The sequence below is a fragment of the Myotis nattereri genome (assembly GCF_964212035.1).
Source record: "Myotis nattereri genome assembly, chromosome: 14".
Lineage (NCBI taxonomy): Eukaryota > Metazoa > Chordata > Mammalia > Chiroptera > Vespertilionidae > Myotis > Myotis nattereri.
The window spans coordinates 37,397,239-37,411,052 of record NC_138089.1 but is presented as its reverse complement, the minus strand read 5'-3'; the positions used below and the strand labels follow the sequence as shown (position 1 = coordinate 37,411,052).

General features: G+C 40.7%; 1 protein-coding gene across 2 annotated transcripts in view; it reads left to right on the top strand.

Annotated features, from left to right (window-relative positions):
* COL6A6 (collagen type VI alpha 6 chain) overlaps positions 1–13,814 on the top strand; it is a gene marked incomplete at its 5' end in the record, with an annotated part of 98,503 nt that overhangs the window by 53,543 nt on the left and 31,146 nt on the right. For both annotated transcript variants that reach the window (XM_081105477.1, XM_081105478.1), the window contains 5 exons: positions 6,503–6,565; positions 9,589–9,651; positions 10,426–10,476; positions 12,257–12,292; positions 12,987–13,049. In XM_081105477.1, coding sequence (XP_080961603.1) covers positions 6,503–6,565; positions 9,589–9,651; positions 10,426–10,476; positions 12,257–12,292; positions 12,987–13,049 — 276 coding nt within the window. The remainder of the gene's footprint in view (positions 1–6,502; positions 6,566–9,588; positions 9,652–10,425; positions 10,477–12,256; positions 12,293–12,986; positions 13,050–13,814) is intronic.

Here is a 13,814-nt window from a genome sequence, read left to right as displayed (position 1 = left end):
AAGCAGGCTGTCGTTCTGTCCAACACAGAGCTGGTTTCTAGCTCTTCGCCCCAGCAGCGCAACTATTATTGTGAGGTTAAGAACTCTGCCCTAGGTAAATCAGGTCACCTCACTCCCCCTATCTCAATCCTCAGGAGCTTTCCAGGAATCCCAAATACAACCTAGTCCCGTAGTGGGCCTCAGCCTAGCTACGTCCGAGAATCTCCTGGGCAGACTGTAAATCTCCTGGGACCCTGCCCATACCACTGACCTCAGAGTCCCGAGGTGAGGCCAGGGTCTCAGTAACTGTAATTCTCCCAGGCGGTTCTAATATACATGCCCGCATTGGGAATGACTGTCCCATGTCAGCATTCTCAAACTTTGAAGTGTGTAAGCATCACCTACAGAACTTGTTAAAATGCAGGTTCTAATTCAGGAGGTCTGGGGTGGGCTTGAGATTCTGTACTTTCAATAATCTCTCAGGGGCGGTTGCTGTTGCTGTTGCTGGTCCCTAGACCACACATGGAGTAGCGAGGCCCTCCATGACTTGGCCCTGGCCTACTTGCTATCATAGTATACACTTGTTTGTTTAGCTGTTTTTGTCCCTCGTCTAGATTGTAAGCTCTGTGAGAGCCAGGACTTTATCTTGCTTATACTATATTCCAGAGTTCAGAACAACAGTGCTGCTGCACAGTGGAGCTCAATGCATATTTGAGTAATGAATCAATTAGTAAATGAATGAATGAGACATAGTGGGGACATAGACTCCGGGCTAGCAGGAGGATAAAGGGAATCAATCCATTACTTTCTGTCCATTCATTCAACTGGGCAGTGGTCCAACACTGTAAGTGGATGTAGTCATCATCAAAATGTTTAAGAGGCTATTTGCATAAACTTATATCTCATGACACAGTATTTTAAACCATATTAATTACTACTTATAAGGATATTTCCCCCCATTTTTTGATGAGTGTGCTCCTTCAAAAAGCATGAAATTTTAAAATTTTACGGTAGGATTAAAGTGATGAAAAGTAACTATTTTGCCTTCACATCTTTGAATCATTAAACGCTTGCTGGCAGCACAAAATTGGGATTTAAAAAAAAAAAAAGCCAAGGGAAACATATATTGGGTGGTTATCTCATCTGTTTATATAAAATATTGAGATGTAGATGGGTTGAAATTCAAAGAGCTTAGTAATTCCCTTGCTCTAGAATCCAAAATTGTATCCAAGTGGCTGTTACTTTAATAAGTTATTCCATTTTCCCTGTAGTGTGCTTCTGAGTGAGTCCCCTTTAATCTTGCCTTGGCACGATTGGTCATAGTCATAAATCATTCAACGTCTTGGCATTGCCAGAGGTAGCAAAAGGCACCACTTGTCCCTGGTCTAGCTCCTCCATTTATCTAGCTGGAAAGCATGGTTTTCTCTCTTTGCTTGCTTTCCTTTAAATACCCTTGTCAACACAGTGAAAGCAGTATTTCAAAGATGTGTCGAGTTTTCTATGTTCAGGACATGATGAATGAGAACTCATAATTGTTGTTTCCAAAGGAAACCCACTGAGACAAACACAATCAGGTGGACAAGAGGGCGTTGTTCTTCACTGGCTCTAAATCCACTGACATCGGCTTTGTATTCCCTCATAGCACACAAGGACCAGCCACTCGGGTGGAGTCACTGAGTCTTTTCTAATTGCAGGCTTGAAAGTGGCTCGTAGGGTACACATTTAGAAGAAAGGATGTGATTTCTGTTGACAGTGTTCTGAAGACTTGTTAATTTATGGAGTGTGGGAGCATTTTGCATAAATCAAACATGTGCTAATCCAGCACAGTGTATGGCTATGATATAAAAGAAATACAGTCCATGGCACAATGCAAAAGAAGAAAGAACTTTGAAAGTCATGGCACATTCTCATCATCGATGTTTCTATCTCACCCCCTCCCTCTCAATTTCCTCTCTGAAACCGATGAAAATATTTTTTTAAAAAGAAAAGAAAGTCATGGCATATCCATTTGTGCCTTCCTTTGTTCATTTCTTGTTTGGTTTACATAAAGGTCCTACAGTCACATAACCATGGGCCAGAAAAGGAATGGGAAATCAGACACAAAATACCGGTTCCTACAGGAGCTGCAATTAGTCTTTAAAGAGGTAGGGTTTTTAGTGAAATAATGGCTAGAATCATATGCAATATCAAGGAAGGTTGAAATTATTCAGTGCAGATTTGGGATACAAAGTAGAAGTTCATCTTTACAAAGCATAGCATAGTGGTCAAGGGCATAGCATCTGAAGCCAGGCTTCCTGGGTGTGACCTCCAGACTTGTGCCTTCCTAACTCTGGGGCCTTCATTTGTTTAACCTCTCTGTGCCTCAATTTTCTCTGTTATAAAATAATAGTAATAGTAGCTGCCTCATTGGATTGTGGTAAAAATGAAATGGTTTAATATGTAAGTGCTTAGAACAGTGCCTGCAATATGGTAAGCACAATATATATGTTTATTACTATTATATTGCATCAGTGTTACCTAATTTAACAGGGCTATTTTATACCCAAAGCATGCTCATAGCCAATCCAAGGGAAGCCAAAATAATAACATATAACAATATGTAATCTGTATTGCAATCATCGCATTTCATCATTCTGCATAATCTAAGTTAGATGATCCGTCAATCATTTATTTTACTCATTTACAAACATTTACTGAGTGTTTCCTGTTGTCATGCCCTATAGTAGGATAAATGGATGAGTCAGACACAGACCCTACCCTCCAGTGCTCCCCAGGATCATAAAGGAGACTCATGCAAACAGATAATTGAGATATGATGTGCTAAATGTTAAAATAGAAATATACCCTAGCAGAATTTTCCTGCATAGACTATTACTTAACTCTCTTGTGACATTTGTGTGTGTGTTTGTATCACAGAAGAGTTATACTTCGAAGTTCTTAATGAATGAAATAAGTGTGTATGATTATTAAGATGATTGGTGTTTTTTGACCAGCATTTATTACAGTAACCCCAAAATAACTATTCAAACCACCTCAAGTTACATAGGATGCTTGTTTTGGAAATAATAAAGGTTCCAGCCAGGAAAAAAAAAAAGAATTATGCCCAACATAGAGCAGTGGGAGAAGGATGGAGTTAAAGGACGAGAAGAATGATTTAGCTTTTGCAGGATAAGGAGGTGTTTTCCAGGTGACCACGAGAGAAAGGCAGGCATCCAAGGAAAAGAACCAGATTATATTGAAAAAGATATTAAGATATAAAGATATTTGGAGAACCACATGTGGTTCAATGTATATGGATGCGGGATAGACTGATGCTGTCAAGATCAATATCTCCTCAGGTGTCTTTGTGGTTTATTCTTGCATTAGGCCTCCCCTCACTGACCTTCTGATTTGTAAAAAATATATATTTTTACTGATTTCAGAGAGGAAGGGAATGGGAGAGGGAGAGGGAGAGAAAAACATCAGTGATGAGGGAGAATCATTGATTGGCTGCCTCTTACATGCCCCATACTGGGGATCTAGCCCCAACCCAGGCATGTGTCCTGACTGGGAATCGAACTGTGACCTTCTGGTTCATAGGTCGATGCTCATCCACTGAACACTTAAAATCCCTCTACTTCTTCCTTCTGTGATGTACATGAAAATTGCATATGGAAAACCAACAAAGTAAACACATGATTTTCTCTCTCCTGAGAACCATTCCTAAATAGGAAGTTGGATAAGTAAATGAAAGGATGGGTGAAGTGGTGGGTTCTATACAAAATTCTGGAGATCTGAAGTCAATAGGACATGCCCCTTCCTTTAAGGAGTGTGCTGGCTTTTATCTAGTGGATGAGAGAGAGAAATAAGTGAACAGTTGCCTACAGAATAGAGGAATCTGTGGGACAATTGTGAGATCCAACACAAGTAAGGTGTTCTGCTATTCTTCTAGAAACAGTGATGCTAAAAATAAGATTTTCAGGAAAGGGAGATTATTTTTCTTCCTAGATCAGGGGTGGGGAACATCTGGCCCATGGGGCATATAAGGCCTGTGAAATCATTTGGTCTGGCCCTGCCAAGGCAACCACAGGTGGGACTCAAAATTCAATAAATCTAGAGGCTTTTTTTCATAGCAACATTCATTTATATTAAGTGACTTATATTAAGCGAATGATGTTATAGATATTCACATGGCCCTTGGCAGCAAAAAGGTTCCCCACCCCTGCCCTAGATGAAAAATGGACCAAAGCTAAGGGAACAAGTTGCACAAGTGTGGAGACGTAAGACACAAGAAGTATTTGATGACTTCATCTGGTTTGATGAGCATGAACATAGAATGATTGAAGTAGTCACAGATGACTACAGAGGCATGCAATACCAACAGTTTCAAGGATTTTTACATATTAATAGAGTACTAACACTTGATTCTGAAAGTTACTCAGAATTCAGAATTTCAGACAAAGTGACAGCAGCAGCCTGGCATTTTAAATCAAAAGGAGAAAGGAGTGGGGAATGAATTAGAGAGAAGCCAGGCCATGGGAAGCCAGGAATTCCGCAGAAAACAAGAAGGGCCAGAAAGTAGGTGATGGCAATGGGAATGGAAGAGAGGTGGATACAGAGAGGGGACACAATCTGTACGAATTGTAGTAGCAGCTGCTTGGTTTTGAGAGATGAGCTAGAGGGAAGGGGCTGGGTGATTCTTAGGTTTCTGGCTTAGGTTTCAGGGAGAGTAAAAATGGCACCATTTCTTAATGAAAAAAAAATGAAACTAAGCAGGACTTCTGGTAAATATGATTACCTTGGTCATCAATTCCTGTGGGATAGCCCGTAGGCATTTTAATGTATGAGTCTGGTGTTCAGTTGAGTGGTTTGGACTGGAGATGCGTACATGGAGGAGTCATTTTGTAGAAGTGGTATGTGGATCCATGGTGTTCTCTCTCAGGAAGAGGGGATACAGTGAGAAAATAAGGTCAGAGGATGGGGCCCATGGAGATTTAAGAAGCAAACAGAAGAAGGGGTGCCTTCAAAGTTTCCTGAGAAGAGATGAGAGAGGGACCAGGAAGATCGTAACTTGATGGTACAGAGTTAATGGAAAGTTTCAAAGAATGCATCATCTAACTCAAATAAGGTGAGAACAGAAAAGCCAACCAGATTGAACATAAAGGTCATGGAAGCTGGTTCCATGCGCAGTGCACCTGGAAGAAGGAAAAAGGTTGAGAGCCGTGAAGAGTGACAAAATTGAGACTCTTTTAAGACAAAGGAGGGAGGGGAAAGGATGGAGAGCTGTGGGAATATCACGTCATCTTCCTTAGTGACGAGTTCATTGTTCAGCAATCTCTTCTATTAGGAAAATTGTTCGATGTCCAACTTATTACAGTTTAGTTTTTTTAAGGAGAAATGATTAATGTCATTGTTTTCTTCTGAACAAAGTTAATTTGCCAAGTATCATGCTGATTGCACAGATTTTGTTTATTTATTTTAAATTATAGTAACCATGGTAAAAAAAATAATAATAATTGGGAAAGTGATTTCAATTCACTGAGGATTGTTCAAAAGTACTTTTAGCCATTTTAAGCAAGTGAGATTTCTGTTGCCATATGTTTTGATAACCCAAAGGAAAAATCTGATCAATAGTGTCAATAACATAAGAAGACATTTGGGCTGTCTCTGAACTGGGATTTTTAAATGTTCACCTTGAAAGCTATTCCAATAAAACATTCTTTTAGAATGCTGGAGAGACTTCTTCTATTATATCAAATAGACTTTCCATATAGATGCGTGGTATGTTTATCCATCAGTTTAAGTTTTGTTTTATTCTTCAGTAAGATTTTAAAGCTTTCTTTATGTATGTCTTTTTATATTTCTTGTTAAGTTTATTTTAAGAATTTTATAATTTTTTTTCCCATTGGTAAGTGGAAATTCATTTGCTTTTCTAACTTATTGCTAGGAAAGAGAAAACTATTTCAGAATATTATACTACTTGACATATTACTGCAAATTATTTTCAGTAAAGTTTCTTGATCTTTCTATTGTGCAAATAATATTATTTGCCAATAAAGATGTTTACCTTAACACACACACACACACATACACACACACACACACAAACACATGTTGCTTCGTGGCCTTTTGGCTAAGATCAAGAGTAGAGATCTGTTCTTATCAGTTTACAACACACACACACACTCAACATGCTTTCTACCAAAGCAAGGAACCGGGAAGACTGTAGTTCAAGGCAAATGTCATTTTGAATGCCCACTTTAAATGGTTGACATTTTAGCAACATCTGCTTAAAATCTAAACTCTCTTTGGAAGGAAGCTCAAATCATTTAGGCAACATCTGGCATGAATTACTTTATTAATTTCCCTTTATTTACCAGTCTTTACTTGACAGCTATGATACTTTTTTTTTCCAAAGCAGGAATCAATAAAGCCACAAGTCTTTTTGCATCTGTGGTTCATTTTCCTCCTAGCAGAGACACAAATGGTTTAAAGGAAAGTTGTTGTATGTTCTGCTAAATTTGCAATTCTTGTTTTGTTTCAGGGGCCTCCAGGACCAGGAGGAAAGGCCGGGAGTCGAGGCCATTTGGGAAGCCAAGGAAATAAAGTAGGTCACATTCCTTATACCCACCCAAGTTCAGCTTTTCTCCTCAAGGGAAATGTGCCTGGTGGTATTAGCCAGAGCCCTTTCAACAGAAAGGAGAACAGATCCCATTGCCCCTACACCCTGGCTTGATTCTTAGAGAGCCAGCAACATCTAAGGCTGTGGGTGTGGACCAGAATGATGTCAGGAATTCCAGCTGAGCATAATCTCAACAGGGGCTCCTCCCAATCTGAGCTAAGGGACCTCAGGGAAGGGGGCCTCTTCTGGGGGCATGCTTTCCTTTCTCCCTTCTTCTCTCCCACCCTCCTTCCCTTTTGTTCCTCCTTTCTTCTCTTCTCCATTCATACACACTGTTATTTCTTCCATTATTTTTTTCCTCCATTCATACCAACCTTTCCTGAACACCTTTTAAGACAAAGGCACTGGACTGGCATGCAGCGGGACTAGAAAATCAGCTCCAGGAGAGCAGAGGTCATTGTCTGTTTTGCTCACTGATGCATCCCTAGTGCTTATAACAGTAACTGGTACATAATAAGTGCTTAGTAAATATTTGATTCCTGGGAGAGTTTCTGTGTTGTACAATGATAAATATGATACGGAACCAACCCCACAGAATTTAGAATATTTTCAAGACAATAATCTCTGTCATCAACTAGTCAGGAATGTGGGACTAAAATAGTGCTCATAGAAATATTTTTGAACTGGGAAAAGAGACATCATAGTAGCTACAGACTTTGAATGGACCTTAGAAGATAAGAAGGACTTTGGCAAGCAGAGATGGGCATTGGAAATTTCAGGTAAAAGAAATAGGGCAAGCCCTAGCTGGTTTGGTTCAGTGGATAGAGTGTTGGCCTATAGACCAAAGGATTCGATTCCGGTCAAGGGCACATACTTTGGTTGCAGGCTCCTCTCTGGCCTGGGTCCTGGTTGGGGCTCATGCAGGAGGCAACCAGTTGATGTGTTTCTCTCTGTCTTTCCCTCTCTCTTCTACTCTCTCTAAAAATCAATGGAAAAATATCCTCGAGTGAGGATAAAAAAAAAAAATAACAAAAAATAGAAAAGGATACCATTATCCTAAAAAAAAAAAAGAAAGAAAGAAAGAAAGCACAGTGTTGGAAAATCCTGGGAATGGGTAGTTGGGGAATGAACAACGATCCTGTCTGGTGAGCACATAAAGAATAAAAATGTCCATGGTTACTGACTTTATTACATACAGGTAGTTGGTACAGTGCTATTTGTAATTTTTGAATGGAGTATATGAATACAGCCAGACTTGGAAGATTTGAATAGGCAACACAGTGTAGAACTATTTTGAAGGCTGCGAGATTGGAAGCCAGGAGACTAGTTGGTATGTTCACAGTTTTCAAGACAAGCAATGATCGTGTGATTTAACAGGGTGAGGACAGGAGCAGCTCCTGATGGCTTTGTGGGACTCTTCCAGTAGGAAATTGAATCAGAGGGAAGAGGGCTAGATGATTCATGGGCTTCCAATATGGGTGGCAACACATCACAGAAGGAAAGGGTTTAGGGCTAATTGGAGATGATTTCAGAGTCATTTTGACTCTTGTAAATATCTGTTTGTAAGGCGGGGAAGAGAAGACAGAGTGACTTACTGGAAAGGATGGGAAAGAAACAGAAAAGCACACTGGATGCTGTGAAGCAGTGTTCAAGGGGGAGAGGTCAAGGGTATCAGTGTGTGCACACTTTGAGAGCTGCTATCCAGAAGGAAAGGCATCAGGGCAGGTGATCTGCTTCCCTTACATGGAACCCTCTTCTGTTTCACCGCAGAGCTCAGTGCTGGTGAACGTTTGTCCATTTGCACTTCTCACACTTACTGTGTTGCCTTTCTGTCCTCACAAATGAGTTAACCACTCTCACTCAGTGGGGGCTACCCACTTCCACACTGTGTCTTCCAAAGACTACACTGTGCAAAGGGTAGGGGTGGGGAAAACTAGGCAACGCACACTACCTCAGTCGGGTGATTAAGGTTAACATCAGTAATGATAGCCATGTTGACAAGGACACACTCTTGAGATGATGTGATGAGAATGGCCCTTTATCTCTGTGGTCTTTATCCCCAAAACCCCAAAAATTCACCATAATCATGAGAAGAAAACATTAGAGAAACCCAAGTGGAAGGACATTCTACAAAATACCTGGCCGGTATTCCTCACAACTGTCAAGGTCATCAAAAACAAGGAATGTTTGATACACTCACAGTCTAGAGGAGTCTAAGGAGACATGGCATGGGATCCTGAACAACAGCAAAAAAAGGATATTTGGTAAAAATTAAGGAATGCTGAAGAAAGTATGCGATTTTGTTGATAATAATGAATCAACATTCATTTATTGTGAGAAATGTACCCTACTGCTGTAACTAATGTAGTGGTCAATAGGCGCATATAGGAACTCTAGGTACTGTTTTCATGTTTCTGTAAATCTAAAATCTAAAACTTTGAAAGTTTTTTCGTTGTTGTTTTCCAGAAAAGGAGTTAACCTTCTTTTGTAAACCTGTGCCAACTTTCCCAAGTAGCTGGAATTTCCTCAACATAATACTGAGATTGATTCAGAAGTCAGAAACAATTGTGCGGGGCGCTGTGCTACTTTGGTTATATTGATTGACAGGTCAAACCTTAAAACTAGATTAATAAGTCTGTCGTCTTTGCAGTAGCCAGGTGATTTGCATGGATCATCACGGATCGCAGTTTTGTTACTTTTCTTAAATAGTGCAGAGCTTCCTCCTTGATGAATGGTATGAGACTTCCCCATGGCACTGAGCAGCTAAGATGGCAACTTGCACTAAACAATACATCAGACTTGTTGAGGCTTCATTGATCAATAGAGGAGACCTCAGAGCCAGTTCCTCTGGTATTAGTTGCACAATTCCCAGTCCTGGCCACACACCCATTGTGAATGTGTGATACACATGGATGCAGTTAAAAAGTGTTGTCTTAGTGCCATCGTTTTAAATTTCATTTTACAAAAAACAACCTAACAAGGATGCATTTCATTGTTCTGTTTAACAGGGGGAACCTGGAGATCCAGGAGAAAAAGGAGCTCTTGGCCTTCCTGGTCCTCGGGGCTTGCCGGTTTGTTTCAGCATCACCTTTTATCTTTTAGATAAAATGATTGCCCTTGCGATGTTCAATGGATAGCAGGTGTGGTTCTCTGGAGAGAGTGTGAGAGATACCATCCCAGTCTAGCCTTACAGCTCTCTAGAAATGGAGATGTTATCCTCCTCTTGGATTAGCTCCTTGGCCAGCTTTTCCAAGGTGGCAGCTTTCCAGGTACCAAACAGCCCGGCCAGGGCGCTCTTGAAGCTAAATCATAAAATGGGCAGAACTTGTCGTCAGCATTCCCATAGCCCTTCTTCCAGTCTTTCCTCCCATCAGAACCCTCTCATCAGAAACCCAACCCATGCTTGGAGGACTTCTCACTCAGGCCTTCTACAAGGGTCCGACAGTAGCCAGTGGCCAGGCATTTAGATCTTATTTTTATTTGGCCAAGTGAAGATGGATTAGTGTTATGGTATTAAAATACAAGTGTTCTCTGGAAGGGAGAACACCACTACTTCCTTTTGTTGAGATGACTACATGCCTGAAATGTTTAATCCTCGTAATAACACCAGGACTGGGTATAATTATTATTCCTACTTTTTAGATGAGACTAAGGGACAGTGCTCTATATGTTATTGAGAGACGTCTTTAGTGCCACTATCACCAAATGCCAGTGGCCTTCCCCAGAGAACGCTGCTTCCCAATTTCTCCTCATCCAACCCCAGAGCTGGCTGTCTAGTTCTTTTGTGAACAAGCCTGCGTCTGGCTGTAGTCTGGGATGCGTGTGATTAATCGCTTTGTTTACAGGGTGATGATGGCAGCCCAGGGTATGGCCGCATCGGAAGTAAAGGAGCAAAGGTAAGGCTTGGCGACAGTAAGCTGGGCATTTTCTGTGTATCTTTTGTTGTGTGGTTTTCATTTGTTTGCCACATTGAAGAGAAAAGAGAAAGCAGAGAGCTGGGCAGTTTGGGACTTTTAGAGACAGATTTTGATCATTTATTTGCTGATATCCTATGGGGAATGGAGTGGAAATAAAACACACACACAACAATCTGGTGGTTCAAGGTGCAGACAACAACTGAAACTTGGAAGGCAGTGTTCTGGTCCTTGCAGAGACGGGCAGCCAGGGCCTGACTGGTTCCGGCCTGAACAGTGTGTTGAATCGGAGCAACTCTGGCTCGAGTGCCCTCAGGGAGGATTCCAAAGTGTGTCCTCCTCCTCTTCTGTTTAGCCATTAGTGAGAGGTTCCACAGAGCCTTTATAAGTGCAGTGGGCCAAGTAGTAACTAAAAACATTTCAGCTACATCAGAAAGATAGTTTTATTTGTCACTGAATATTTAAATGTCTGGAAGTAAGCTAGACAAGTTTCTCGAAACCAGTAATTTATATATATTTATAGTAACTACTTGGAAATCCTAATAACATCCACAAAAAAACAATGAAGTGAAGAATATCCTTTCTGCCCAGCTGGTGTGGCTCAGTGGTTGAGCATCGACCCATGAACCAAGAGGTCACCTGTGCAATTCCTGGTCAGGGCACATGCCTGGGTTGCAGGCTTGATCCCCAGTTAGAGATGGGCAGGAGGCAGCCAATCAATGATTCTCTCTCATCGATATTTCTGTCTCTATCCCTCTCCCTGCTTCTCTCTCTAAAATCAACAAAAACATATATTTTTTGAAAAGAATATTCTTTATGTAAAATGTTTGGGACCTATGACAAAGAATTATGAAAATGTGAAAGAGAAACTTCAATGAATAAAGGCTAGAACATTATAAAGAATCAGTGTAATCCCAAATGAAATCCCAGTGGGAATGATGCAATCTTAATATCTCATAAAAAGGGAAATATTAAGTAGCCTACAGCATTGGAACATTAGCTACTTTTTATAATGAATGTATTTAATTTATAATTATATAAAGACATCATTATGTGATATATCAAGTAAGAAAAAAAAATCAGAGTACAGTCAGGGGAAAAACACACCATTTATCCCAATTGTGCTCAAATGCATTTTAAATAGCTAAAAGAAAATATAACCCAGTATTTATAATGAGGAATGAGATTCTGGGTAATGAGAAGTGGGTGACTTTTCTTGTTTCTATTCTTTTGTATTTTATATATATCTGAGGAGATACTACATTTAATGATCAGAAAATAAACTTTATTTTAAATAAAAAAAAATTTCATCAAATGGGGGTTGTCATACGTCTTTGACTATGGTCTGTGGCCAAAGTCAGGTAGGCAGAGAAGCAGAAAATGAAAGAGTGAGTTTAGACTCCAGGCCTTCCCAGTTTCTCCACTGAAATCCGTTTTCAGAGGACAGTGTCAGAGACACACGGCCAAATAACCAGCTTCCCTGTGCCACGCCTACAGGAGGAGCGCTGATGTGGAATTCCTCCACAGGGTACATTTACCCACTTGCTTCGTGTTGCCACAACATTTTAGTGAAACCAGTAAATATTGGTTCCAACATAGAAGTTGAAGTCAGTTTCTCAAAGAGTGCTGTACCGTTTGTTTTCAACCTTTCCTTGGTTCAGGAGCAACTAAAGCAAAATAAGGCTGTGGGTAAAATGAAGCTCAGTCTAAGCCTACCGTGGTGATATATGCATATACTAATTTTCCATATTGTCCATTCTAGGGACAAGAAGGATTCCCTGGAGAAGGTGGACCTAAGGTACTGTGTGCTTCATACCAACTAGAGATCGATCAGAAACACTTCTGGGTTATGAGCTGCACAAGGGACCATAGAAGGGCAGTTCATTATAAATGAATTTAAAAATCTTTACAGGGGAAAGGAGGGAAGACAGCAGGTTTTTTTAAATAAAAAAATTATGTTTAGTTTTTTAATTCATAGGTAAGGGAAGAAATTACCCTTATTTATTTTCCTCTGCACCTATGCTCCTTCTCCTCTGTCCTATCTAGTTTCTTCTTTGTCCAAAGGAAAGAAAATAAAATGTAAGGAAAACCAGAATTATCTGATATCGCCTGCCCCAGTTTTCCCAATGTGTTTATAAATCATCTTCAGATAATAAGTTAGCAATGCTGTCCTCTACCTTCAGGCTTTCACTTTTGCTAGAAACGTTGTCTGAGCTCAGTAAATGCCAGGTCCCATGACGGGATCAGGGGGCAACGTCAAGGGCACAGTTCATGCCTCTGAAGAGGCTGTGTTCTGACTGGAGAGACACAAGTAAAACAATGAGCACCACTGTGCTGGGCAGACAGCTATGAAAATGGGGAAGACACCCCAAAGAAGACTGTTAAAGATAGAAATGTGTATGAAAACGTCTTCATGTTGGAATTAGTTTTAAAAACACATTGAGAGCTCTCTTTGATTTTATTAACTATTTTATTTTTCTGAACTTATTCAGGGTGAGGTTGGGGACCCTGGGGGTCCAGGAGAAACAGGACCCAAGGGAGCTCGAGGCCAGATGGTAAGTTTCTTCCATGCTGACAACCTCGGCTGCTGTGGGAAGTCCTCTTCAATGTTTTCCCAATCATTTGAGTTGTTCCCAAAGACTTGTAAAATGTGTGTGTTTGTTTAAGGCAAACTTGGGGAAGGGAATATTGCTCATCCTTCAATGCCAGCAAGAAGGTGGATGACTGTGTGCTTTTAGTGAGCAAGTTCACCCCTTCTGGCTGCCAAGGTAGCCTCCTATACACTGGAAATAAGGTTTTTGGTGCTTGTTTTTAAAGTGGCCTAGTGTTCTAAAATATGTTTTCCATTGCCAAAATACGGCCCGTTTAATCACGTCTCCCTGGCAGATTTAGTGCAAGCTAATGCCCACTGGCATATTGTCTTCACTGCAAAGGTTTTGTGAAACTGCTCTAAGGCGGTGTGTACCCTGAAAGACCCTCGCTCTTTATGGAGCTCAAGCGGGTATCTCTTGAGCTTGGAGAGAAAGTTCCCGTTTCTTATGTAACTGAATGTGTCTTTATTATTCCGTGGAGGGAGTTAGATATTGCCTGATGCTCTGAATCATTCAGACTAAACACAAGTCTGCAGTCATTCTCATCAGCATCCTTGGGTTCCTGTGGCTCAGGAATGGGTTTTTGCATTTGCTGACTCTTGCTGTGTCCAAGGCCTGGTATGAGGTGGCTGCTTTAGGAAAGAGACAAGCTTATGGGAATTGTCTCCAGATACGTTCTTTGTCTCTTGTTCGGATGAGCACTGATCAGGCAAACGGCTCTTAACACCA